Raw genomic sequence first — 26,558 nt, 5'->3', positions numbered from 1 at the left:
TCAGCACAAAACATCTTTCAGATGCTAATGCAATATTGAATGTGATGGTTTTTCCATCTACCTTTGTTCCTGCAGATCGCTCTTCTAGGGAAAAAGAGATCAATTTTAACACAAAAAATGAAAAGGAGAGGGCAGTCATGCATTTAGCCCAGAAAGAATGGCTGAAGACCAGTTTTTAGCAGCAAATCCTATTCCTTTTCCTCGTGTAACGCTTGTAGTTACAGGTGTAAACAAACTGCTGACCTGTCAGGTTTGTGCATGGCAGTGTGCTCTGTACTTGTGCTGCAGTACAGAGGGTCTGTGTTCTGAGAGGTGTCAACGATTCCAACTGAAAACAAGTGTCATCTTCTGAAACTAGTCAGCTTCAGTTCAGGTGATATCATTTTGAATTCCTGTGATACCTGAGGATGCTTGATGAGTTAGGACTATCAAACCTGGGAGAGCTCCTTTGTAGTGTTAGGCTAACTGGGAGATTTTCTCCAGCTTGTATCTGACTGGGAGTTGAGGAGGATTTTGTAAATTAAAGATTAAAATGCCAAGTGTGTCATCTGAAGGGAATTTTCTTCCACAATAAGGTCTCACCAGCTTGTTAGGCAATTTGCTCTGAGGGAGAGAGGATAAGTATGTTCTTTTTTTATTAAAGAACTTAATTTGAAACTTTGGTGTAATATTTGCTTCATTTTTAAGTGGGTATGTTTTAGAAGCGCATCATCTGTTTCTTGACAGAAATACTGTAATTTTGTTAGCCCTTATCCCAGCCAGAAGAATACTTACCTGAAATCCCTCAGAACTACGTACTGTATCTTCTGCTCTGAAAGCTCACAGGGTTATGCTGATATTTTTTTTGCAATATTCGAAAAGATCTGAAGACTTGCAGAGTCGTTATCTTACACGGAAGCCTTTTCAGATGGAGACTGCAGAGAAGATAGTTCTGTGTAAAAGCACGGAAAGCTGATTAACCTGCACTGCCCCTAAAAGTGATAGTACTGTTAGGAGGCCTTTCTTTATTGTATCAGGAGCATAAATACAGCATTTTTCTTCCTAATGAATCCCCTCCATTATTAGCTATTTCTAATTAAACTAAAATTGGGATGTGCAGCACTTAGGGTTATCAGCCAAGGAGCTGATGAAGTTCCTTCCACAAACTTAAACAACTAAAGAATGTGTTTCCCATTTTTTTGCTTTTGTCGTCAAATCCAGGCTTCATTTGGTAAGTAAGAGGGAAGTAAAATCCATATGGTAAATCCCCACTAAAGATAAGGAAGCTGGTATACACTTAAAGAAGCAAATAATAGGTCTTAACAGCTTTTGATTAAATCCATAAGATTAACTTGTTTAACTGTTCTGTCATATGCAGTGTAAGCTGTAGAAGGAGCTACAGAAAATTGTTTCTTGTGGCCCTAGGAATTCTCTATCTTTCTGATGTCTCCCCTGGGGCATGCTATCCAATTAAAAGCACACAACTCCACGCCCTCCCTCTGCCTCAAAACTATGTGTGGGTATATGCTTAAAGATAATTTGTAGAGATTTGACATAATCTCAAAATTCTACTTTCTTTTGATGGTTTTGTAGCTCAGAAATGGGGCTGCTCCTTCTTACATTGATATAGGGCATTGTTTTTTCCATAACCATTTTTTTTCTGTTGAAAATACATGTATGAAGGACAGTTCGTCTTAAATCTCAAGCTTTGGGAAGAAGCTAGAATTCTCTGCTAATATACAGGGGTTTATTTCCAGATTTTTGTCTACCAGTGATTTTTAGTTATGTAAATTCTCTGTAGCAAGTATTTTTGGGGAAAAGATCTTAAAACTCTATGGATATGTGGAAGATCACTCCTACAGTTTGTTACCTGTACTATATGTTACTTATTATCAAAACTTTTTTGTGAAGTCACTAATGGGTGTATTTTCTATGAATGCAAATAGTAAGTTTGGTAGGGCAAGAGCTGATCTGGAATCCCTCATGAAAATAGTTCCTTATTTTCTATTTTGAGATTTATTTTTTTTTCTTCTGACTCGGACTTTTCAGTTGCATCATCTAATTGTTTGTTTGCTATTTAAAAAATCCCAAGTGTAACGTGAAGTTGTAAAGAGCTTAAATTTCAAATGACACTTCTATCTCCCAGCCCAACTACAAAAGCCAGAACTGTGCATAGATCCCTTTATTGGGAAACTTGCAGCATCCAATTAATTTTCTGGATTTTCTTGTACACGTGTTTCTAGTGATATTAAATTGTCCTAAATCTCCTAACCACTGACACTTCTATTATACTAGTTCTTTAGCTGTTGTTTGTTTTTTTTTTTTTTTTCCAAATGAGAGGTGTTGAAAATATTGAAACGTTACTCTGTGTTGGTCAATCTTAGCAATTTGTTTTATAAATAAAATGTGCCTCTCAGCAGAATAGAGGGCTTCAAAGTTCCAAGCAGCACGCTTGGCTTTACCTTACCTTTCTCCTTATCTCAGGAAATGAGGGGCTGTGATTTGATTGCATAATGGTCAATTTCTTTATGCTAGGAGTCAATTTCTTTATGCGTTCATCTGGCTAGCAGAAGATCTATGTGCTGTGAGTTACTGTGAGGAAGAACTGTGAATGAATAACAGTGGACTGGAATAGCTTTATTCTTTATTTCAGATTTCGACCTATAAAAGGAAGGCAAGAAGAACTAAAAGAGGTGATTGAACGTTTTAAGAAAGATGAGCACTTAGAAAAAGCCTTCAAGTCCTTGACGTCAGGTGACTGGGCCCGGCACTATTTTCTTAACAAGAACAAAATGCAGGAAAGGTTGTTCAAGGAACATGTAGGTGTATTTGTAATTAATGTGCTTTTTCAGATGGTTGAAAGGCTAAGAAAATGTACAAGTTTCTTAGGATTGTAGCAGTAGTAAAGGGAAGTAATCTGCTGCTCTGTTATATATTACTTGTTTGATTGCTTTTTAACCTGAACTTCCTTTGTTTTTCAAAACCCAGAGAACTTCAGAAGGGGGTTTGGGAGAAGGCTAACTTTCCATTGCCTTTTATTTAATAGACATGTAGAAAAAACAAAGTTCCTTCTTCTGCTATTGGCTTAAGACCTCAGCAGAAGAGAAGTCCTACTGCTGGGAGTAAAGAGTTTGGAGGACTTTTTTGTTGTTACTCTGTTGGTTTGGGTTTGTTTGTTTTCATTATGGATTTTGGGTTTTGTTCTAATGTACAGCTACTGTAAATCAAATTGTGGGTCAAAGATGAAGGAAAAGGGAGAAGCCCTGGTACCGCAATATACCTCAGCTGTTTTGGGTATAGGGCATTTACGTAGAAACATCATTCTGCTTCCTCCACTTCTAACATCCCAAAGTGAATTCTGTGTATAGCACGAAGGTCATAGACACAAATTTGCAAAGAAATTAAAGTATTGTTTTACTTTTTTTTAAAAAAGAGCTCCTTCTAGAAAGAGTATATTGTTTGCACAGACATCCAAAAGGAATTGGCCTTTTCCTAGTCTAAAATGGATCAAATGTAGTAGCACAGAATAAAGTAACAGCAAATACTGCCTTCTAAAAATGTTTTTTTGAGTAATAAAACCTTGCTCTTAACTAAAACCACCAAAAGGAATAAATTGAAAACTTGAACTGATCCAGCAGTCCCTGAATTCAGTAGCTAGACTTCTCATGGAGAAATAATAAAATTGGACTCGATGAGATTGTTAGGTCCGAATGGTTCTTAAAGACCCGAGAAGAATTCTTGAACACAAGTATTCAGCGACTTAAAGAAGAAATTATCCATTTTCACTAGCTGGGCCAATTTCGTTCCATTCAAGGCATCTTCAATTGCTTTAAATTTTTTGGATGGTTACGTTATCCATGTGAGAATTTTTGCAAGTCACTTTGAAGAAATAAGGTTAACATCTTAACTATACGCATTATTTAAAAACATAAATATATGCATTTCAGAACAAAACATTCCTTTGCAATGTATTTCTTGTGTCTTTCTTACGTCATTTTATATACAGCTTTTCTTGCTGCTTTTGTTTTGCTTTTAACAGAATAGTATTTTTTTATTTCGTTGCAGGTATTTATTTATTTACGGATGTTTGCAACTGACAGTGGGTTTGAGATACTGCCTTGTAATCGGTATTCTTCTGAGCAAAACGGAGCCAAAATAGTTGCAACGAAAGAATGGTAAGTCGTACAGCTTACTGTTGCATTCTGTTTCTGCCTGTTATTTATTGTTTCTACTTATAAATCAAATTTGGGAATTTTTCCTTGACTAGTTAATACATGCTACATGCATCCGTGAGGTATTCCCTTGTATAGCTGGACTTAGTCACAGAGTTTTCAATATACAAATCTGTTATCTTGTTTTCTGTCGGATAATTATTTTCCTCAAATCATTAGTCATTGGTTTGCTATGAGAAACAAACCCATGTCAAGACTCGGATGATGTCAGATTTGTTACAAAACAGGTAATTCAGGGGGGGAATGAGTTTTCTACCATTGTGTAACTGAAGGATGTTATTTGCATATTTTGATTGTGCAAGATAAATATCTCTTGGAAGCACAAAGCTGGAACCCTGGTGTATTTTTCCCTTCTCCTTTTTTCCTGTTTGAGTTTCAAGATAGACCTGTCAGTGGCAGCACTACAAGATAGCCAAATTAACCCAGATTTTAAAATTAATTTTCCCTTTCCTCACCTCCTCCCTCCCCCAGACATTTCTATTTGTTTTGCTGTGTGTCTTTGGATGCTCGTAACAGCACGTCCGGGATGATGATATGCTATTCTGTGCTGGGTAGGATTGAGTGGCTAGGCGTTACACTGGCAGCATACCAAATAACCATGCTGTTACTGTGGGGCTGGGGCCTCAACATGTGGGAGACCAAGCTTCAAGAAGGCTGAGGCCAGTTTCTATATCATGACTATAGCTGGAAGTTCCACAATCATGGTATAATCTTTTTGTGTGTGTGTGTGGTTTGTTGTTTTTTTTTTGTGTGTGTGTGACTTTGTTTTTAATTCTCCCTTGCCTGATTCTTTGGGGTAGAAGCTTTGTATATTTAGGTGTGTTGAAAATGAATCAACTTCTTGTGCTCAAAATCTTGCCTGACCACCTGAGCGAGACAAACAAAAGTCATGCTCCAAAATAGTTGGAAAATAGTCAGTAGTTTGAAAACTACTGTTCAAACATAATGCTAATAAGGAATGTTGAGCAGTCCCTATAAAAGGATAATTTTGCACTTATAATGCTTGGTTTGAGGGAGTAAGTAAAAACGAAAAAATTTTAGTTTTAACAACTGTAGTAGATGAAGTAATCAACTCTCAGTCTCTTGCTTGTTTCTTCAGAGACCATAGAAACAATGATGGTGATGTCTGTCAGAAGTGATGCATTTGGTACTGTATAGTACTATATATATATATATATACACACACGCACACATACATATATACACTGTGTATATATATATACAGTGCTATATAGTACTATACAATACTGTATATAGTACTATACAGTACCAAATACATTTATTTCATATAGATGAAAATACTTACCCTAACTATTGACAGCTTTTGTTTTTGTGAAGAAATGCCATGCTATTATACTTCATAATTTTTGATACATATTCTTACTTTTACTACTTCTTACAATAAAGGAAACGGAATGATAAAATAGAATTACTCGTTGGATGTATTGCCGAATTATCAGAAATGGAAGAAAACATGCTGCTGAGACATGGGGAAAACGACTTCAGTGTAATGTATTCCACACGGAAAAACTGTGCACAGCTGTGGCTTGGTCCTGCTGCATTTATCAATCATGGTGAGTAACGAATATAGGAACTATGTTGAATGACACAAGCAATTCTGTTCAGAGGTGTTATTGTATGTAAGATAAATGACATGGGAATTTAGAGAAAATACCTGAATCTGGAGTAGTGCAGGACAAAACTCTGTTGGGAGCTTAACAAACTACAGCTAACGAGCTGTGAACTGGGAAAGTCAAAGGAGGCTCTGGAAAGTGATGCCTTCTTCCTTCACAGAGGTTTTGGAACTGGCAGTTGAATTAGTGGAGCACATTGGGGTCTACTCTGATGTCTTGCTGTAGCAAAGTTTGTGAATGTAGTCAGCTGTAATGTATTTTTTAGGTGAACTCCTTGTGCCTCTTTCAATCTTGTACACAGACCCTTTGCTTATTGTGTTGCATTTGTTTGCTGAAGGAGAAGTGAGTAGGATTTACTATAAACCCTGTTACCTTAAAAATGAGGGAATTTGAAAACTTGTAGGTAGCATAAGAAGAGCTCAGGAACCAAATGATATCAAACTGAATATCTCCTGGTACATACCTTCATGCAATACTAATATGACTCCCAGTATTTAGTTGAGATTCTAGAGTTACTGAAGTCAGAGTGAATCCTTACTTTAGATATCTACAACTATTCATGTTTCAGGTCTTATCAACAGTTAATTGACTTTATCTTTTGGACCTTTTTCAGATTGCAGACCTAACTGTAAGGTAAGCAAGACATTAAAAATAAATAAATAAAGCACCCCACTCTTTTTTTTCTTTGTCCCTGCACCTCTTCCTCCCCAGCTGTTTTACTTCTTGTTTTCTCACTTAGATACTGTTCAACCTTAATGACTAGCCTTTCTTTTACTTTTTTTTTTTCCTCCCCTTCCTGTCATCTTCTTCCCAAGTTTGTGTCAACTGGAAGAGATACAGCATGTGTGAAAGCTCTAAGAGATATCGAGCCTGGAGAAGAAATCTCTTGTTACTACGGAGATGGATTTTTTGGGGAAAATAATGAATACTGCGAATGTTACACCTGTGAAAGGTATGTGTTGATATAAATAAGTTTCCAATTGAATGTTGTTATAAATAAGTTTCCCAATTGGGCATATTCGTGATATATTTTGTGAAACTGAAGGCACCTGGTTATGAGTACTCCAATCTTTGATATATTATTATTGCCTTCTAATTATTCATCATAATGATTTTTTTTAATTGTTACTGAATTATCTTGTTTCCTGATAACTCCTGCATTCTGTTTTTCTTTTAGTTTTCTGTCTTAGAAATAGCAAGAATGACAAAAAGTAGTCTAGATTCTTTAAAATATTTTTCTGAGTAAGGTAGAATTGGAAGGAAAAACAGTTGTAGCTGCTATGAGCTCGTTAGCATCTGGCTCCTAATGGCAGCTTTTTTTTTTTCCACTAGAGAAGGCTAATTTCTCTGTTAATCTGAAGTCCTGTTCTGATGGAAATAGGCAAAGTAGTTTTCACCTTATATTACGAAAACTTCATAGTTTAAGTACTTATTGAAGGTCTACAAGTTTGGACAGTACTTGACTGTATCCGTCCATTGCACCATAACAGCAAACTTGTTTCTATTTGTTTTTTACCCAGGTTATCACAACCTAGCTTCTTCACAAAATCAGTTGAAAGAATTTCATAGTTGTTTCCTGCCATGGCGAAACAACCTCTTACCTTGAGCATGGTGGTTCAACACGATCTGTGCCAGCCTCGCCTGGTTCCAAGAGGAACTATGCAGAACCCATAACAATTCTGTTAGTTTGAGCTAATTGTAGAGAGAAGAAACCTGTGAAGGTCAAAATAATATTGAGAAATAGCTTAATGCATACACATGTAAATAGTTTCATTACCTACCTTCATTTTTACTAGCTACTATGGTCACTAACAATTCTTGCAATTCAAGGGAAGACCTGCTGCTGTGTTGGTAGATCATTCCAAGTGAAGGCTACAGTCTTAGGGTTTATCTAAAGAGTTATTAGTAAAAATGTACTTCAGTCCTGGGAGCTGTTAAGTGTTGAATAAATGGGTACCATTAATATTTTTCCTTGCTGCTTGGAGAGAGATGTTTCTTTTTCTTTTTGCTCAAGTTTCTTCGTTGCTTTTGATGTAATATGGACATACTTCCTTGCAGGACAGACCAAGATCATGTGTCAGAATATTTTCTCAAACTAGTCATCTTTGGATTTTAAGTCCATGAAAATGTTGTAGCTTAAAGCTAAGACTTCGGTAATTCTCATTTCAAGAATCTACTTTTCAGTCACAAAATTATGTTACAGAAGTCAAATATGGGAAGTTTGAGTTTAAGGAAGTTGAGCAAGGGAAAATGAGTCTTTAACAGCACAGATAAGCCAACCTAATGGATGACTATGTTATGAAAAAGGGGATGTGTAGTGAAGTCAGTCATCTCACTGAACACCAGGAAACATAATTTTTAAGTGATGACATTTTGGCTATTCTGCAAAGATTGTTAATTTTGTAATGTTAAAATGCTAGACTTGTAAGAGCCTAGGGCATATACTTGGGAGCGGAGGGAAGATTAGCACTGTACAAATATTTTTAAGCCTCCAAAAACCATCACCAAGAAAATGGGCATGTGTGCATTCACACTGTTAGGTGAGCGAGCATGCTGTTCATGATGTCTAACTGGGATAACTGGGCACCGAAGATGTGTCAGAAGGCAGTTGTGGTTATTTATGGCATTGATCTGAAGCGACTGCTGCTTGTGCTGGGTTCAGCCTAGTATCTTATTTTAGCTGCCTGTAATTTGTGGACTTGAAGATAATACTGAAATAATGTTCCGTATCAAAGAAATATCAGTTAATTTGAGAACAATTATTGTATATGCATAATAATATTTAACCCTGTGACACTTGAGATCCTCTCCAATCTCTTTCCGGCGTACATTTGGTTACGCTTTGTGGATTTTCTTCCAGTGCAGCACACTGGAATCCAAACTGAAGTTGTCTTCGATAATTCTACAAAGTGCAAGCTTACTGGATGACAAGTACCAAAGTGAACATGGTAGTAGTGGTTGAAATACAAGTGATGGAATTCTTAATCTCCACCCTTTTCTGTGATTATTTTTTTTAAAAAAGTTTCAAGTTCACTCAGATGTTTTTGTGGTAAACAAAGACTAAAAGTATGTCAGTTCCAAAAGTAAACAGAAATATGAGATAATCTTATTCAATTTTATGCACTTTACAACTCTTGCTGATGCAGTAACAAGCATTGTAACTGGAGCTAGCTTTTTTTTAATTAGGCTGCTGTGAGTAAGAAAAATAATTAATTTAAACTGTTACCTCAGTTGATTTCAAGTAGTGTTTTGAACTACTGTTTTTCATTTTCACCTGTATAACTTCATTATGAAAACGTACTAAAATAGACAAAAAGCAAAATTGCAAATTAGGTTTGTTCTTCTTCCAATAAATATATGGAAGGTATTTCTGAACATCTTGCTGAAATGAGATATCTATGTAGATATTTGTGGGCTGTTTTAATAAAATGCTAATAAATTCAATGGTTCTTGATATTGTTTATGCAAATATAACAAGATTCAGACTAACATATGAAACAAAGATGTAAGTTTATACTAACAGCTATTAATATATTGTCATCCTCTTCTTTACAGACGCGGAACTGGTGCTTTTAAATCAAGAGTGGGATTGCCTGCACCTACTCCTGTGATTAATAGTAAATATGGACTGAGAGAAACAGATAAACGATTGAATAGACTCAAAAAGTTGGGTGACAGCAGCAAAAATTCAGACAGCCAGTCTGTCAGCTCTAACACTGATGCAGATACCACTCAGGAAAAAGCTAATGCAAGTAAGTATGGGAAAAACTTGGAGTGCAGGACTAAAGGATTCATAAAAAAAAAAAAAAGAAAAACTTTCACTGTGATAGAATTGCTGTCTTAACGTTGAGATGCATCTCAAATACTGCTTTTTAGAACTAATTGATTCAGGAATCCGAAGGTAATTTATATAGCAGTTTAACAGATTTCCTTAAGCCTTTCTGTGATGAAAGGTAGTACATTCTTGTTTTGTTTGTATGTTCTCATTTTCGTTTTTTATGTACACCAGTAGCTAATAGCTAGTGACATATTTCTAAATTTGTCAGCTGAAGAGCTCTGTTGGTAAGTTACATACTTTAGAAATATGGGAAATAATCACATGCAGTACTATTGCTTAGGAAAGAAAGCTCATAGAGCTTGAGGTATCTATGTTCCATAGGAAAACAGTTTTTATATAAATACTCCTCATAGAGATTACCAAGCAAAATAGTCACTTCCTGTAGAGATGCTTTAAACTGAGCACCTATTCCCTTTCCACATCCAGGACTGATAGTTCAAATACCTTTTCTGAAGTGACAGTGTACAGTTAGTAATCTCAGAAGAAATGGGAGGTTTTTTTTGTTTCTGATGCTCTTGACACTCACTACTTGATGAAGAGGAGTCTCATTTTTTCCTCACAGAATATAGGCAAGATATAAGTAATTTCAACTTTGACTTAACTAACAGGTATTGAGTCACTTCAAATATTTTGGTTCCATATGTCTCCTTTTTGCTGCTCTGAAGCTGAAAAACAAAACAAAACAAAACAAAAAAAAAAAACAAACACAACCTTTTCCCAATTATATGATCTCTAGTTATAAAGCTTTGGAGTTGCAGCTTTGCTTGGGCAGGCTATGCTCTGTTGTTTATCGCTGTAAGTAACAGACAACTGGATACTTGAAAATGAAATCATTACAGTAGTTAAGTTTTGGGTTTGTCTCCCCAAAAGAAAAAATCCTGGGATTAAAACAAGAGCTTGCTGATCCTCTGCTTTTGCTGGAATAATGCTCAGTAAATGCTGAGGATCATGCAGGATCAATTTGTGGAAAATTCAGTAGAAGAAGAAACTGAATAAAAATAAAACGAAACGAACAAAAATCCACCAAACTGCATATGTTAGAGGTAGTAAGGGAAGTGTACCTGGAATGTAGAAGTACTTTTGACTTTTTTGACAAACTTTTCATCTCTGAGTTGCACATTAGTCAGTTTGTCTCCTTACTGCATATTCTATAGGCTGTTTGACATATTCTGATTAAAGTGATTGCTAAAGCCTTAGTTAGTTAAAGTTTTGATTAAAAATAAATAACATAACTACAGTGTTTGGGGAGTGGGAACCTTGGGTTAAATCAGTGTCATTAACACCTCTTTCTTTTGCAGCTAACAGAAAATCTTCAATTGGTGTAAAAAAGAACGGCAAAAATAGAACATTAACCAGACAGTCTATATCAAGAATTCCAGCATCATCAAATTCTACCTCATCTAAACTAACTCATCTAAATAATTCCAGGGTACCAAAGAGACTGAAAAAGCCTGCAAAGCCTTTACTTTCGAAGATTAAGCTGAGAAATCAGTGCAAAAGGCCAGAGCAGAAGAATGCTTCTAGAAAGCTCGAAATGGGAAATTTAGTTCTCAAAGAGCCTAAAGTAGTTTTATATAAAAACTTGCCCATTAAAAAAGATAAAGAATTAGAGGGACCAGTCAAAGTTGCAGTCTCTAGTGGATGCTTAACAAGGCATGCAGCAAGGGAGTATAAACTGAATTCTGTGAAAGGTGCTCATGAGCATGGTGATATACCACCCTGCACATACATAACAAGGAGGTCAATGAGAACAAGGATGAGTTTGAAGGAGACCTCTGACATAAAGCTTGAACCAAATACATTGGATAGCTATAAGAATAACTTGACTGGAACGCGATCGGACGTTTTAGAGCAGCAGTCTCATGTGACGAATGAAAATGATCTGGCTCATGGAGCATCACATAAAGGGGAGGTTAGGTGCCAGAAAAACGATGCAGGCATGTCAAAAAAGAAATCTCGACAAGGAAAAGTGGCGAAACCACCTGCAAAAACAGATGAAACTGATAGTACGCACAATACACCCGTGACCGATGAAGTACCAGATTTGATCAGTTCTCATTCAGAACACGGAGAGAGGAATAATGTGGTAGAGACACCTGTTGGCTATAAAGACTGCGTCCCTGGATCTGGTGGCTGCTCTGTTGTAACATCTGACAATTTTAAAGCAAAGGACAGCTTTAGAACTGCAAAAAGTAAAAAGAAAAGACGAATCACGAGGTATGATGCACAACTAATCCTTGAAAATAGCTCTGGGATCCCTAAACTGACTCTTCGTAGACGCCACGATAGCAGTAGCAAGGCAAATGACCAAGAAAATGATGGAATGAATTCTTCAAAAATAAGCATCAAATTAAGTAAAGACCATGAAAAAGATAATAATTTATATGTAGCAAAGCTAAATAATGGGTTTAACTCAGGATCAGGCAATAGTTCAACAAAATTAAAAATACAGCTAAAACGAGAGGAAGAAAACCGAGGAACGTACCCTGAGGACCTTCATGAAAATGGTGTGTGTTGTAGTGAAACTCTCTCCCTTTTGGAGTCGAGAATGGAAGTAGATGATTATGCTCAGTATGAGGAGGAAACAGCAGATGAATCTTCATCAGAAGAAGATGATGAAGAGGAAGATGATTATGATGATGAATTTGATGACTTTATTCCTCTTCCTCCAGCAAAGAGATTAAGGCTCATTGTTGGCAAGGATTCAATAGATATTGATATTTCTTCCAGGAGGAGAGAAGATCAGTCTTTAAGGCTCAATGCATAAGCTTATAGGTCTTAAACTGACCTGGATGTCATTTTTAAAAAATAAAAATTTAAAAATTTAAAAAAAAAAAAAAAACAATAAAAATTCCATTTGATTATTCCTCAACTGAAGAACTTTCTGAAAGACTTAGTGGCAGCACTTCTTTATTGTTTATTCACCTATCAACATAATATTGTAGAAAGTGTACAGCATACTGACTCTTCTTAAGTCTGATTTGTGCAGATTTTTATTGTACTTTTTAATAGCCTTCTTATGTGCAATTCTAAGTTAGAGTAAGAGGTAATGCTCTGTTGTAAAATAAAGGCTCAAGCAAAGTAATGAAATTGCATCAAATCTTTTCCATGCAGGACAATGAGAATACAGTGTGGCTACACAATTATTTTTGATCTGTAAGAGCATTAGTTTGCTCTTACAATATTTGACTAAACAATTAAAAAAAAAAAATCATAGTAGCAGCGTATTTAAGGTTTTCTAGTATATGTTAATATCACCAGCAATGAACTACAGCTTTTCAATTTATTTGCTAGATGTTTTTTTCCCCTTGGAGTTTGTCAGTTTTAACACTGTATGCTGTCCCAGACGTACTGTTTGTGGCCTTTGTTATAGTAGCAAACCGTTGGTTGGAAGTCAAATTGATTTCTTTAAAAAAAAGAAAAAAAAATTAAAAGGTGTTGACAATTTGCTGACTTTTTAGTACATTATATGTACAAGGGTAGCAGTATGCAGAATAAAAGTTTGGATATGGTGTATTTATTGCTTGTTATGTAAATTAAACACCTTGTATTTAACACTTTTCAATACTTTTAGATAAAATTGTTCTTTGCAAGAATGATTGGTGCTTATTTTTTCAAGAATTTGCTGTGAAATAATGTGATTACAACGGGCAACATTTATCCAATGAACTGCAGCTATCCTGAATTGGTTCTTCATATTTTTTCTGTTGCACTTGTAAAATGCTACAAGGAATTTAAAGAAAATCTATTCACTTTAACTTATGATAGTTTTATGAAATTAAAAACAACTAAGTCACAGCTTTTGTTCTGTGGTAACCTATAAAATGTTTGTCTTTTAAGAACCAGTTGTAAAAGACTGAAAAAATATGTATATGTTGTAAATATTTGTGTGTTGTGAGAAATTTTGTCATAAGAAATTGAGATAACTTGCCAGAAGGGTTTTTAAGTTTAGAAATACATCCATGCCAATAAAATAGGAACTTGTAAACCTAGTTTTAAACTCTGCATCAGTTGGAGTTCTTTGCCTTTATGTAGTTCACTTGATACGTCAGAGTCTACTTTATAACAATGAAGAGCACCAGGGCAATGTTTGGCTCCTTTTTTTTTTTTTTTTTTTTTTTTTTTAAATAAAAGAATGTTAGGAAAACTTACCACTTGTGGGCACAATGAACTTGTTCTTATGTATAAATCAGCTACTTTGCAGACCTGTTTCAAGGAAACTTTAAAGTTACCATATTTCATAGTTGTCATAACTGTGTAGCAGTTTGGTATTTGTGTTCTTACTCAACCATGGGTTAAGGTTTAGAGTTCTTGTATCGAAGGGTGTAGAAACAGAAGTCACATCAAAAACCACGTACTGTTGTATTAGTTTAATCCCCTCTTAATTGCATAGTATTTTCATGTCAAGTCCAACCCTCTCTGCCCAGAGGAGCAAGAAATTGAGTTATGTGACAGCTGTCCTACCCAGGTTTGAAAGCACTGAGTAACGTGTGAGTAGATTTGCGTATGAGCTGAGCAGAGGGGTCTGGCCAGCTCTGACCCTCGCGTCTGTATTCTGAGCAGAGAATTAAGTGTAGAATTAAACACAACACTTGTAACTCCATTTTCACAATGTCCAGTCTTTGTTAAAGGCCAGCTGTGTCTCGTACTCTGTGTGTGTGTGTGTATATATATATATATGAGGGCTTTTTTCGTCAGACGTGGTTGATGGAAGGCTGAATGCAAAAGGCCTGGGTAAGTATGCTGACGTTTCTGAGTCCTGAGTCAGCTGTGGGGGATCGTCTTGTGGGCTTTGTAGTTGGAGTGCATCGTGTGAAAGTGAGTCACTGAAAAAGTAGGTTACAAGGAGAAGAGAATTGAATTATTAAAGAATTCCCTTGTGGTAGGAAATTCACCAGCAAACAGTTAATGACAAATATGGCTCTTTCCCCAAGCCCTCACTCCTGTTTTCAGTGGGTGAAAATCCAGGTGGCTGTATGAGCAAAGGACGGGACGTGTCCAACATGATGCTCAGTGTAGAGTGCGCAGGGGCACCAGCCCTCCAGTTCCCCTTTTTGGCTCCGCAGTTATTCTTTCTTCCATTCTACTTCCATTGCAAGTAGAAAACTTCCCTGGGATAGCTGTTCCTACCAACTCATATTTCAATGTGGGCTGGTTTTGGCTGTCAGGTATAACAGGCTGCAAGGCTAAAGAAATGCTCCGAGCACCACAGAGGCAGCGGGTCAGCTGCTGCTTTACAAGTGTCCTTGCACAAGTGGTGCGTGCTGAGGGCCCTTACAGGTGAGGGCAGGGTTAGCAAGAGCTTTTGGATGTGGGTGGTAGGAAGGATAGCTCTGTAACTTGGCTGGCTTGTGTCTTTGGCGTGGAGAGTGAATAGGGAACAACAGTAAGGCAAAAGCAGATGATTCTATTTCCCGTGTCTCTTTGGCATATAAAATTCATAATTTATAATTTTATAAGTATTATAATTTCATAGTCATTTCCAGAGCAATTTGGCTAGAAATAACCAAATAGGAATCAAGCCCTCACCTTTTCAGATGTTCAGGAAAGTTGCCCTGGACATCAGGGAATTTGTGGAAAGTTGCTTGTGCAAAGAAGCAGCCTTCTGGTTTCTGCAAGCAGCAGAAGCTTGCAATTGTGAAATCCTCTTGTCACGTTGTCTGAAATGCATCTGAGCTAATCAAGCATCTTCATGTCTACCTCATCTGTAGCTGCAGCAGCCTACCAGCAGGGTTTGGACTTCAAAAATTATTTCTCATAAAATTGTTCCAGATTTTCTGCAAGACTTTTATGAACGTCCTGTTACTGGGGGTGTTGCAAAGTAGTTGTTGTTGTTGTTGTTTTTTCCCCACCGTATTTGCTGGCAATGGGGTGTTCCTGTGTCTGCTTTGAGTGCTCGGGTATTTGTTTCTTGCAGATTACTGTCACTCAGTGTTGTTCCAGTTACCTTACCTGCCAGTATGTGATAAATGCATCCCAGGAGCTCCCCAAAGCATGGATCGAGGTCTGCTTTTGGCTCACCTTTTTGGTTTGCTTGGTCAGTTTTGCTTAGAGCTGCCAGTGCGCACTCTTTAAAATAAACTCAGGAACATAATGCCTCTGCTCCCCATGTTGGTCTGGTTTGAAGGTTGGGGATCTGTGTGGAGTAAGACTTACTGAAAACAAAAAGCAAAGTCGCTTAAGTTTGCCCTATCTCCTCCGGTATGTGTTTTACTAAATCCTCTTCTCTTCTTTGGGTTGGGTCACAAAGAAACCTATAGCCTCACATAATCCACTGCCCCTTTCTGAACTCCTGGTTTCACAAGTTACCACGTTAAGTTCTCTTTAGCGTCATTTCATGGCTGTAACACTAAGTACATATCTGCTCTTTATTGCCTGTTACAGCTACTCCTTTTTGCCTCCATGTGACTTCTGTTCTAGTCATAATACCGTGTTTACGCGGATCCCATGAAATGTGTTGACAATTGCAAGGCACAGGTGGTTATTTCAACACTATTCCTTCTCTCCACAGGGAAAGGAAATCTGCAGCTTCTCTGAACTAGGCAGCTGCATATGATTTAACTAATTTCACTTCATCCATACATAAAATGTGAGCAGAATAGCCAAGAGCAGTTTGAGAGGTGATGTTGGAGGCCTGCTTGCTGTAGGTACAGGGAGGTCGGCTCTGAAACAAGTGTGGATGGGACCAGCTAGTCTAGGTTGCTCTGGAATTGGTTTGACCCAACAGACGGACTCGTGGTTTTGGTGGTGGGCTGCTGTGGAACTACCAATGGGTCCGACAAAACATGGATTTTTCCACTGGTGCTTTATGATGCGCATCAGAAGTCAGTTCTATAATTAGATTTACAGGGTTTTTCTGCTCCAATTACTATGTCGGCTGCAACCTTTTACAACAGAATTGCTTGGAAACTGGTAGAACTAAAGTAGAGAATGAAAATCATAGAATTCTAGAATGGCTTGGGTTGGAAGGGACCATAATGATCATTTGGTTTTATTTTTTCAAAGTTATCTGTTGATAGCCAAATATCACAAGATACATATTTTTTTAATGTTAAAGTATCTGTAGATGCCTTTTCTGCATACTTTCATTTAAAAATATTTTGAAATGAAAAAATACTTTTGTATTCTTCTGTTGAGGAGGAGGAAGGCGTATTTTTGAAGCAGTACATTTTTTTCCGCTGTCTTCTCTCAACTTTCTGTTAACTTTTATATTGAATGTTGTAAAATCAAGTGGGAAAAACAGTTTCAACTCCCTCCCAAATCCACACTGGTCTTACTACGAGCTGCATGCGTATGAACAGGTCTAGGGTGAGACCCCTTCTCCAGGGTGAAGCTGGGAATTGTGGAGCAGGCATTTAGTGTCAGAGATGATGCATCTGTCGGCGATGACCAACAGGGAACAGTTCCAGCTTGGGGAATACACCATGTAATTGAATGAAAATCTTCTCTGGATTAATATTAAAAAAAAAAAAAAAAAAAAAAAAAAAAAAAAAGAAGCTCTCGGTATGTCTACTTTTAGTTTCCAGCACAGGATGGCAAATGTAATTTCTGGTGAAACTAACCATGTTTGTGTGTTTTGGTTATTCCAGTTATTTTCAGCGGACACAAAGAGCATCAGGTGTGAACAGCACCAGTTTATGCTGGTTTACTCTTTTTTTTTTTTTTTTTCCCTCTCTTTTCTTTAAGGCTTTTCCAATGTCATGCTTCGGTTTGTGCAGCTGATGGGCGCACAAGATGCAGCTGCTGTGCTAGAAATGGCTCATCTATAGAGGGAAGGAAGAGTTTTTTGGTCTTTATTATTTTTTTCTCAATCTCTGAATATCTAGCAGTTGGGTCTAGGACTGCAGAGCTAGCAGTCAGCCAGAACCCCGAAGGATGCTCCCAGTGAGAGCTGTTCTTTGCCCTTCTGCTGACGTGGACAGTTCAGCATCACCTCCAGGACTACTGCTGCAGTCATACTCAGACCTGCCTCCATCCCTGTGCAGGTGCAGTGGGGTCACATCTCTCAGTCACATACAGGCACTGCTGGAGCAATCAACAGTGACTGGCACTGGCTGCCAGCATGGGCATCTCTTTGTCACCGCAGCTGCTGAACTGTGTGACAGCATAAATGATCCATCCTGCTATGCCAGGGCTTGTATGCTGCACATACCAAAGGAGGCAGGGACCTGGGAGAGGGAAATGGAAGGCAAAATCCAGCTTTGGTGGTGCTCCTCCCTTGGGATGTTACGATACTGTATGTCAAAAAGCTGGGACGCACTCCCCCTGCCCACACAGTCACAGGGGTTAATTAGTAATGGGGAAAATGATCCATACAGCTCTTAGTTTGATTCAGCTTTCTGGGTATGTGCATAGAGGATAACTTTATATGCTTCCCTGGTCTTGCTGGAGACAGGAGGACTTGCTTGGACACGTGGCATTAGGATTAAACTTCATAAGACCCTTTGAGGTGACAGCAATATGCTTTAATTGTGTTTCAGTGGCACATCCAGCTTTCTTCTGAATATAACCGCATTCCAAACATTATCATCTTTCTGCTTTTGCTCTGGGGGAACACAGTATTGTCCACGTGGTGTTTTAATCCTTAACTGCTGGATTCTGTTTGTGCACAGTTTTCACGAGCAGGATACTCGTGCCCTGGTCATTTCCAAGGTGTTTGCAAAGGAATTCCTCCTTTGCCCCAGAAATATTTATGAGAAAGTGCTTTTTTCCTTCTCAAGCTTGTTTAAAAAATAATAATAATAATAAAACAAAGCAAATAAGCCTCAAACCAATACTGTCTCTGTATCCATAGGGAGCTTGTGTTTTCACACAGTAACAGCCTCCTGTTTTTAAACAAAATAAACATGTCCATGACCATGGTGAAGCTCTCAGCCAGGCGTGTCCAGGCATATGCTGGCTCAGGACAGCCACTGTAGCAGTGTTTTACATTTGGAAATTGCTGCCTAAAAAGCTTTTGGCTTTCGCAGTGGTGTTACTTAGCAGCTTACGTGTTGCGAACCAGGCTCCAGCGTGGAAGTCAATAACACTGAGCACACCTTTGCTTTCTGACACTGTGCTGTGTTTGTCCCAGGCTGTCTGTGCTGAGGACAGAGCCATCCGTGGCCCATGCACGGTTACAGCTGAGGCCTGACTCGTGTGGGTAGGCCCGTGCTGATATATGGGGTCAGGGCATGCCTGGAGGGAGCTGCTCGCTGCAGCCCAGCCGTCCCTTCGAAAAGATCAAACCACCTGCAGCAGGTGTTGGGCTGGGAGGGGTTTTGGCTGGTACCAGGAGGAGAGAGCTCCAAAAGCCAGAGCTCCTAATGCAGCTTTGCTCCGCTTCTTGCCCCGCTCTGGATTTACCAATTTTCATCTCTTTGGTGTTACCACTCCCAGCACAAGGTGGCAGTCGCCTTCCGAGAGAAGGATCTCTCAGCCCAGCTCCCTTTCCCAGTTGGTAAGGGTTTGCTACGAGCTGTTTGTCCGCTTACTGCTTTTCCTGTGCTATCCCAAGGGTGCACCTGAATGACAGCCGGGGCAGAAAGCCAGCAGCTATCTGCAGGGAGGGAATAATCCAGGTTACTGAGCAGTGCTTGGCAAGGGGGAACTGGAGCTAACGGGATGCTGAATGCAGTTGTGCTAACTTGAAACGTCCCCATTCCACCAGGAGGTGGCTCCTCCTTTAGCCCTGCCTAGCCTCCTTATTCATGCCCCTCTCTCTCGAGTTTCTGCTGTTTCCATTAGTCAGAATAATTCCTGCCAAGCTGTGTGTTGCTGTGCCTCCCCTCCAGCCAGCAGCCCCTGTGCCACAGATCCTCAGATGAGGGGATGTGCAGGGTGAGCGGGCTGGTGGAAAGAAGCAAGCAACGTAACGCTCTCCTCTCGTCCACTAAGTCTATAGGAATCCTCGCTTGGTCCCCATCCAGCATTAACACTTGCTTCAGGAATGCTGCATGCATTCTTGGGGGGGAAGGGCTGCTGGCTGGTCTTACACCTCCCAAAATCAAGTGAGAACAAGCTGGCTGCTGCCCCTTCCTGCTGCTATATTGCTCTTAAATCGCCGTTTGCTTGGGGGCTGCACCTCCTCGCAGCGCTGTCGGCAGTGGGAAGAGCCTGGCTGTCCTGACAGCATCTCTTTCTGGAAGGCTGATCTCTCATCCTTGGTTTGCTTCATGTTCTCTCCCACACTGCAAGGGATTGATTACCTAAAGCGATTAGGAGATTCGTTTATATGAAATCTGAATGAAGGCTCTGGGAGAACTCAAACTGTGAAGATGCAGCCAGCACTGCCTGCCCTTCCTTCCGGCTGGCCTACGTGACCCTTGCTCTTTGTTATGGCTCTCCAGGCTTGTTACTCTCACCAAGGCCACAGAGTTAAGTCTCAGCTGTTACTTTTGCTCCTGAATTTGTGTGGATCAAGAAATACCAAGAACAACACAGCAGGAACCTACCACATATCACAGTGGTTGCTGAAGGAGATCAGGTGCCAGTCGTTCTGCTGGAGGCCCCAAGGCACCGAAATGGGAACTGGCCTCCCTAAGGGTGCATGGCATAGCAGTGCCAGACTCTGGTCTCCTAAGTACTGCTTATAGTGCAGAGGAAAAGGCTCCATACCCATGCACCACCTTCTGTGCAGGCTCAAGCGTCGCCTGACGTTGCCTGGCAATCGCAACGCTTGCTGGCCTCAGTCAGAAAGGCTGCAATAGGCGTCATTGTTTTATAGTCTTGAACTCCTCCACCTTATATTTATTACTTCTCCTGTTCCTGTCCTTCATTGGGCTTGCCTTACACATCGATAAAGAATTTGAAGTTTGGCTCCTGATCTGTGCTCTGTCTGTATGACAGGGATGATACTGCCTGTCACCAGCCTAACAGAGCCATGGCTCCTCAGGACAAGGACCTCTTATCCTGCAAAGTTTTCTGTATGTATTATCAGTCTTGAATTATGTAGGCATAAGTCCTGTTGTTAGAATGCTCCTATTGCTAGAGTGAAAACTAAAATAATTAAAGGCCTCTTTTATGGCTTGTAGAAGCCATAGGGTGGGTGATAGTAACTTTCTTTTCCTTTTTCTCTCTTGGAAAACCTTTTTTTTTTTTTTTTTTTTTTTTTTCCCTCTATTCAGATCTAGAATATCTGTAAAAAGCGAGTCTTACACCCCTTTTATGTTGGCATACAGATGCAGCTGCATTCAGTAGGAATGTGTTTAGGCAAAGTGGATTTTCCCCAAAGCTAGGCTGCCTTTTGCAGACCCAACTGTTATGGGAGGGCTTCTCAGCAGCTGACAGGCATGGCTGCAAAACGGGGTAAGAAGGAGGAGTTTTGGCTTCAGAAAGCAGCTGTAAAGCCACAGGGGAACAGCTGTAGGCCTTGTGACATTTTCTGATTGCGTGGTTGCCCAGTGTGATATCACTTGATGACTCTCATAGACTAGTAAGAATCAAGCAAGACTTTTTTCTTTTTTTTTTTTTTTTCCCTCCTTGCATCCCCAGGATAAAAAAGCTGGCACAGGCTGTGCACCTAAGCAAGGTGAATGACTTTGGTAAAATTCCAGGAATATGAAAAGCCTTAGTTGTTTTTTTTTGTTTGTTTTTCACAGCCCTGCCACTTCTTCCTTCTCACAGTCAAACCCGTCCCCCCTTTTCCCTCTGTAAAACTGAGGGAGTTGTCCTCTCAGTTTTAATTGTGTCTATTTGTCATACGTTTCCTACAGCAAAGTTCTTTGACTGGGATTGAGAAGGAAGAGGCTAAAGGAGCACTGTTTTGGCACCAGTACCACCCAGTAGGGTTTATGCCCCTGCACTATAAAGTTCAGCAGAGCCCTTCACCTCTCGCTCTCTCCCAGTCAGACCAGTGCTGCGTGATGTGGACATTTACTGGCGGCTGCCAGTACCATTTACTGGCCCATGCTGGGCCAGCTGTTTCTGATCTTACTGCAAGATCTCCCGAGCCAGCTTCACTGCCAAGATTTTAACTGGTCCTTGGAATCCCAAATGAGTAAAGGGTAGGTAAGTGGTGAGTATTTCTCACCACAAGAGTAAGTTTCAAGATTCTTCCTTCTCCTCGCTCACAGACGCTCACATTTATCTTTGTGGCTACAAATACCAAGCCACTCACGCCTGGAACTGCTGATCTCTGTCCTCTTCCCAGAAAAGAGGCATTTTCACCCCGACATTCACTCTGAGGAGTGCTTGTGAGCACTTGTGTTGGGCTTTTTTCTGCCCATTTTCCCCAGGAGAGGGAGCAGGCCACGCAAGCGACGGCTGGGGGATGAATCAGCTTGTTGCAGCTCTAGCTGAAAGGCCTTTGCTGGGATGTTGTGGATGCCTCCTTTCGTCACCCTCCTCATCTTCAGCTGCTCTTCCATCACCTCCTGACCTCCTGACATGAGCCTCCTGGCTCATGCCACTCTCGTGCCTTGGTCTGTGACAGCCATTTGAGGCCGCTGTGCTGGCAGCACGTGCACCAGCTGCCTTCGCCTCCTTCCTGCTCCAAACTGCCTTTCCAACAACCGTGTGCCCTAAGGGGGCTTCCAGCCCCCGACCCAGTGCCCGTTATTGTGCCACTGCTCCCCCAGCTGAAGCCATCCCCATCCCAGTGCCACTTCCCTGCCCGTCTCTCCCCTGGGAGCGGGGCTGCTCGGGGGCAGCTCCTGCAGTCGCTGCGGTGGCAGTGATCGGACAGAACAGGACGTCACTTCACTCAGGAATTTGGGGCTGCTTCAGTGAAAATCTCCTTTCGATACTAGCAATAGCAGCTCCCGGAGGCTTGCTACTTCTTAAATACCTGTTTGGAGCCTGACTGCCCGGCAGTCGATTGCATTTCCAGTAATGCACGCATAGAAAACCAAGGGAAAGTGAGGGGTTGTGGAGTTCAAAACTGCCACCGCCAAAGTTCCTGTCTTTACACTGTCTTTTGTAGCATCAGGAAAAGTTCCAAAAATCAGTAGACTGGTTACTGCTTAAGGAAGGGTTTGTGGCTTCTTGCTGGCCCTTTTGTTCATTCTTTCATTCTTTCCCTGAGTAATAAGCGACAGAGGATACAAGGGAGCAAAAACCTTGTGATAATTAAGCATCTGCCGCATTATATCCCAGTACATCTGATACAAAAACATCTCCTGACACATGCTGAGGCTCTCAGTGCTGCTGTAAGCTGAACTGCTCTGGGAAATTTTCCAAGGAATAATGGGCAGAGTTCTCAAGGACGAGGCGAGGAGGACAAAGCAAGGTATCTGCTCCAACAGCCGGTGTCTTCCCAGTGACTGGCACTCGGGAGAGAGTTACTCCTTATCTCGGTGTGCCTGGAGAAAGATTTAAGAGTTGGGTTTCTTTTTGGTGTGTGTGTGTGTGGATGACCCTGAAATGAAGGGAAAAACTCGAGTAGTGGATTTTTCAGCACGAACTCAGACTTCTGCAGTTGTTGGGGGAGTGAGATCTGCACCACGTCGTCTCTGGCAAGGACATAGCCCGAGATAGCAGCAGTCATTTAAGAGCAGGGTTGTGGCAATTAAATCTCTGCTGTTATATCTCTGAATGTTTGATACAAAGACATCTGCAGGCACACGCTGTGACTTTTAGTGCTACTGTCAGCTGAACCACTCCGGGAAATTTTCCAAGAGTGGAAATTTCCCACTCAGGGAAATTTTCCAATGGGCACAATTCTGAAGGACGGGATGAGGAGGACAGGACAGGGCATCTGTGCCAGCAGCAATGCGAGGAGATGACTTTGCTGGAGGCATAGCCAGGAAGAGGGGAAAACATAGGAGCACAGAGTTTCTTTTAGGCTCGTACAAGTAGGCATGATCCAGTGCGTGCAGAAATGCTGTGTTCTGAGCAGCCCCAGTACAGAAAGCACTCTGACTTAAACACATCTAGGCCCACGCTTTTTTGGGGATTTTGGTTGCGAAACTGTGTGTGCCTTTTTTTTGGATAGGGTAGTGTATTTATTACCCCTGCGCTGTGTTGTAATTCACAAGGCAGAGTCGTTGGATGGTTTACTTCTCTGGTGTTGCCCTGCCTGCTGTTAGCGGGTGTTATCTAAGCCCATCAGATCGTGTAGTTCATGTTGGTTTTGGAGCCTGGTGGGCGATACTGCCGGGTGGTCAAGGCAAACAGCTCACACTGCAGCCAAAGTTCACAACAGCAGGTCTGAGTTGTCCTCTTCCAGTTTGCATTGACAAAAAGGCATCAGAAAAGGAGGGGAGGTGGAAGTGGGTGAGACAGCTCAGCCAGTGTTGTTGATGTGTCCATTCAAAGGGCAACATCAGAGTCAGCTGAGCATGAGTAAATTCCCATTTATGAGGGCCTGACCTTAGACTCTGGACCTCCCCAGGCTTGAAAGATCACAGAAGGACTGTGGAATGACATGTCCACCAAAACACAGATGGCTTGAACTTTGATATAAGCACCCTGCCTGCCTGGGCTGCAAGCTGTAAATGCTCTGAGATAACCGCACGTGCCAGCTCAGCTCAGAGGAACCCGTTTTGCCATCTCACCACAGCCCCGTTGGCAGGTATCTTCCTAGGGACAACGTTCTCACGGAGCTTATCTCCAGGAGTTTCTTCTCTGGGCAAGGAATTCCTGCTTCCTCCTAGGGCTGGGTGTGCAGCAGGTTTTGTTTGTTGACATTGGCAAGCTTCTCAGGCTCCATCTCAGCACCTCTCTAACTCGTGGATGTTTCATTTAGTGCTTTGTGCTGCTTCACTTTCATGCCTTAAGTTCTTCTCAGATGGCCTTCCAACCAGCTTTTTCGCTTGAGTCTGGGGGCCTATTCAAACAAAGAGGAAAAACTACCAAACAGGATAAGCTGTTGCAAGAAGCTAAGCTCAGCTGACATTTAGGATGAGGCCTCAGGTGGGTTGTGATCCTCTCCTTTTGTAGAGGAACCTGGTTAAGGGATGTTGGAAGTGCTGTTAGGGACAGGACGGAGTTTGTCTGGAGGGCTCTTCCCTACTGACTGCCTGCTCTGCAGGGCTGGAGTTGAAAGAAGCTTTCAATTGCACTAGGGGACAGAGAAAGCAGCCCAAGGGCAGCATTTTTTATTTATTTATTTGTTTTTATATTACCAACTGGTGTAACTGCTGCCACATAAACCAGATTCGTCCTTGACCTCCAGCAGCAGCTCGGCAGCAGCTCCAGGCCAACATTACATGCTCCAGCAAATCGTCCCCTCGGGCTCTGTAAACCCTGGGCTATCGTCCTCCTTTTGGGGCACTGAGAGGATGCCCTGCATCACCCCTACTCCGAGAGCAAAATGTGTACCCAGAGGGGTGTGGGGTGGTGCTTTAAGGTGCTAAACCTGGCATGCAGGGGGAAAGCTGCAAATACCAACAGCCAGATCCTGGTCGGTGAATTAGCATCACTTCTCCGTGCCGGTACCTGCAGTATGTGCCTTCACCCAGAGCAGAAGGACAGCAACATTTATGCCTAGAGGTACAGCAGGAACATTGCTCCAGCAGCTGGGTTTGAAGGCTTTGGGGCAAGAACGAAGCTGAGTGACCTTGGCAGGGGAGGAAAAATAGGCAGCGGTGGCCCAGGAGATGGAAATGCAATAGGAGAGGGAAGGCGTTGGAAAGATGAAGGGACTAAACTGTACCGAGGAGGAGGGACTGTGATTTCCAGGCACCTGTGCAGCCATTTTCTCATGCAGTGAAGCAGGTAAACACATGCAGTATGTAGTGGAAAGCAGAAATCTATGAGTAAAAGTTTTCTGTTTTCTCTCCCAAATTGCTGAGTTCGCCCTTTCTCTGGGCTTGCCAACTTTTCCAAGAGCTACTGCTTCAGAGGGAGTGAGCAATTTTGCAGTTCCCCGGCATGTGGATTTGAATTAAACATGTCAATATAATGCCTTTGTTTGGAGAACTGTTGGGCAGAAATAGAAATCTGAGTTTTTACAGCTGGTGGAGCAGTAATGATTTAAAGGCAATTCCCCTCCATGCAAGCCAAGGCATGGCACATTTACCCCTCCCCTGCAGCTTTGGGTCACTGTCCATGCAAGCAGGGCAGCGGGTCCGAGCAGGTGACATTTCTCATCTGCTTTGAAGTTTCAGGCAATGGTGGGACCGAGTGAAATCAGTGTCCTGCAGCTCTGCCTTCATGCCTTCCTGCAGGATGTGTCCCGTGTGGACGTGGTTGCAGCTCTCAGCCTGCCCTGGTCTGCATGACAGCTGGCATGAACTCCAGCCAGGTTCTGCAACTTTGGGGCTGCCTTAGGCCAGGTGCTTCTTAAAAGCAAGATCAGGAGGTTTGCTTGGACCTGAGTGACCTCAGTGAGGGCCTGTTCTCGTTCAGAACAGACGGTTCTCCTGGCTTAACAGCTTTGGCAGATGCTCCTTTTACTTACTTTGCATAAGAGGGGGTGCTTAAAACAAGGCTTAAAAACCTGTCACTCTAGATGAGGTGGGTTGTTTTTTTGTTTGTTTGTTTGTGAGTTTTGGCACAGATTGCTTTTCCCTTATTAAGACGCTCATTTTCACTAAATCGTGGAGGACTACCCCTTTACTTTTTATATCCTCTTTGCTGAGCTTTTGCAATTACTTCAAGCCTTGGAAGTCGATAGAAAAGCTTCTGTTAATCCGAATCATTTCCATCTCTGGCCTCTTGCTGTAAAAAGGCTCCCTAGATCCTGGTCTATGGAAAGAGACCCTCTGGTGGAGCAAGGCCCTGTTCCACGAGGGCTGAAGAGCTGGTGCCCAGGAGTTACCGATCACCGCAGGCTCTAACAGAACTTGGCTATTAATTATCACAGGTTTTACACAAGCTGTGAGCACAAAAGAAAATCGTTGGCCTTATCTGCTAAATAATAAACTGAATTATGTTAGAGACGTGCTGGACTTGGGTTCCTTACTACTCCACAGCATTGGCTGCTTCTAAAGTAGTAAGTGGATTACTTAGAGA

At 41.1% G+C, this 26,558-nt stretch overlaps 1 protein-coding gene across 4 annotated transcripts in view; it reads left to right on the top strand.

Moving 5' to 3' along the window:
• Positions 1 to 13,688, top strand: part of KMT5B (lysine methyltransferase 5B) — a 28,775-nt gene extending 15,087 nt beyond the window's left edge. For 2 of the 4 annotated variants that reach the window (XM_068683369.1, XM_068683368.1), the window contains exons 4-10: positions 2,633 to 2,798; positions 4,045 to 4,154; positions 5,619 to 5,785; positions 6,459 to 6,478; positions 6,661 to 6,797; positions 9,401 to 9,597; positions 10,982 to 13,688. In XM_068683369.1, coding sequence (XP_068539470.1) covers positions 2,633 to 2,798; positions 4,045 to 4,154; positions 5,619 to 5,785; positions 6,459 to 6,478; positions 6,661 to 6,797; positions 9,401 to 9,597; positions 10,982 to 12,450 — 2,266 coding nt within the window. In that variant the 3' untranslated portion in view covers positions 12,451 to 13,688. Of the gene's footprint in view, positions 1 to 2,632; positions 2,799 to 4,044; positions 4,155 to 5,618; positions 5,786 to 6,458; positions 6,479 to 6,660; positions 6,798 to 9,400; positions 9,598 to 10,981 lie in introns of those variants that run through there. The other 2 variants (XM_068683370.1, XM_068683371.1) reach the window with 2 other exon arrangements.
• Positions 13,689 to 26,558: the final 12,870 nt, after the last annotated feature.

The sequence above is a fragment of the Anas acuta genome, chromosome 5 (assembly GCF_963932015.1).
Source record: "Anas acuta chromosome 5, bAnaAcu1.1, whole genome shotgun sequence".
NCBI lineage: Eukaryota > Metazoa > Chordata > Aves > Anseriformes > Anatidae > Anas > Anas acuta.
This window is presented reverse-complemented; position numbering and strand designations above follow the sequence as displayed.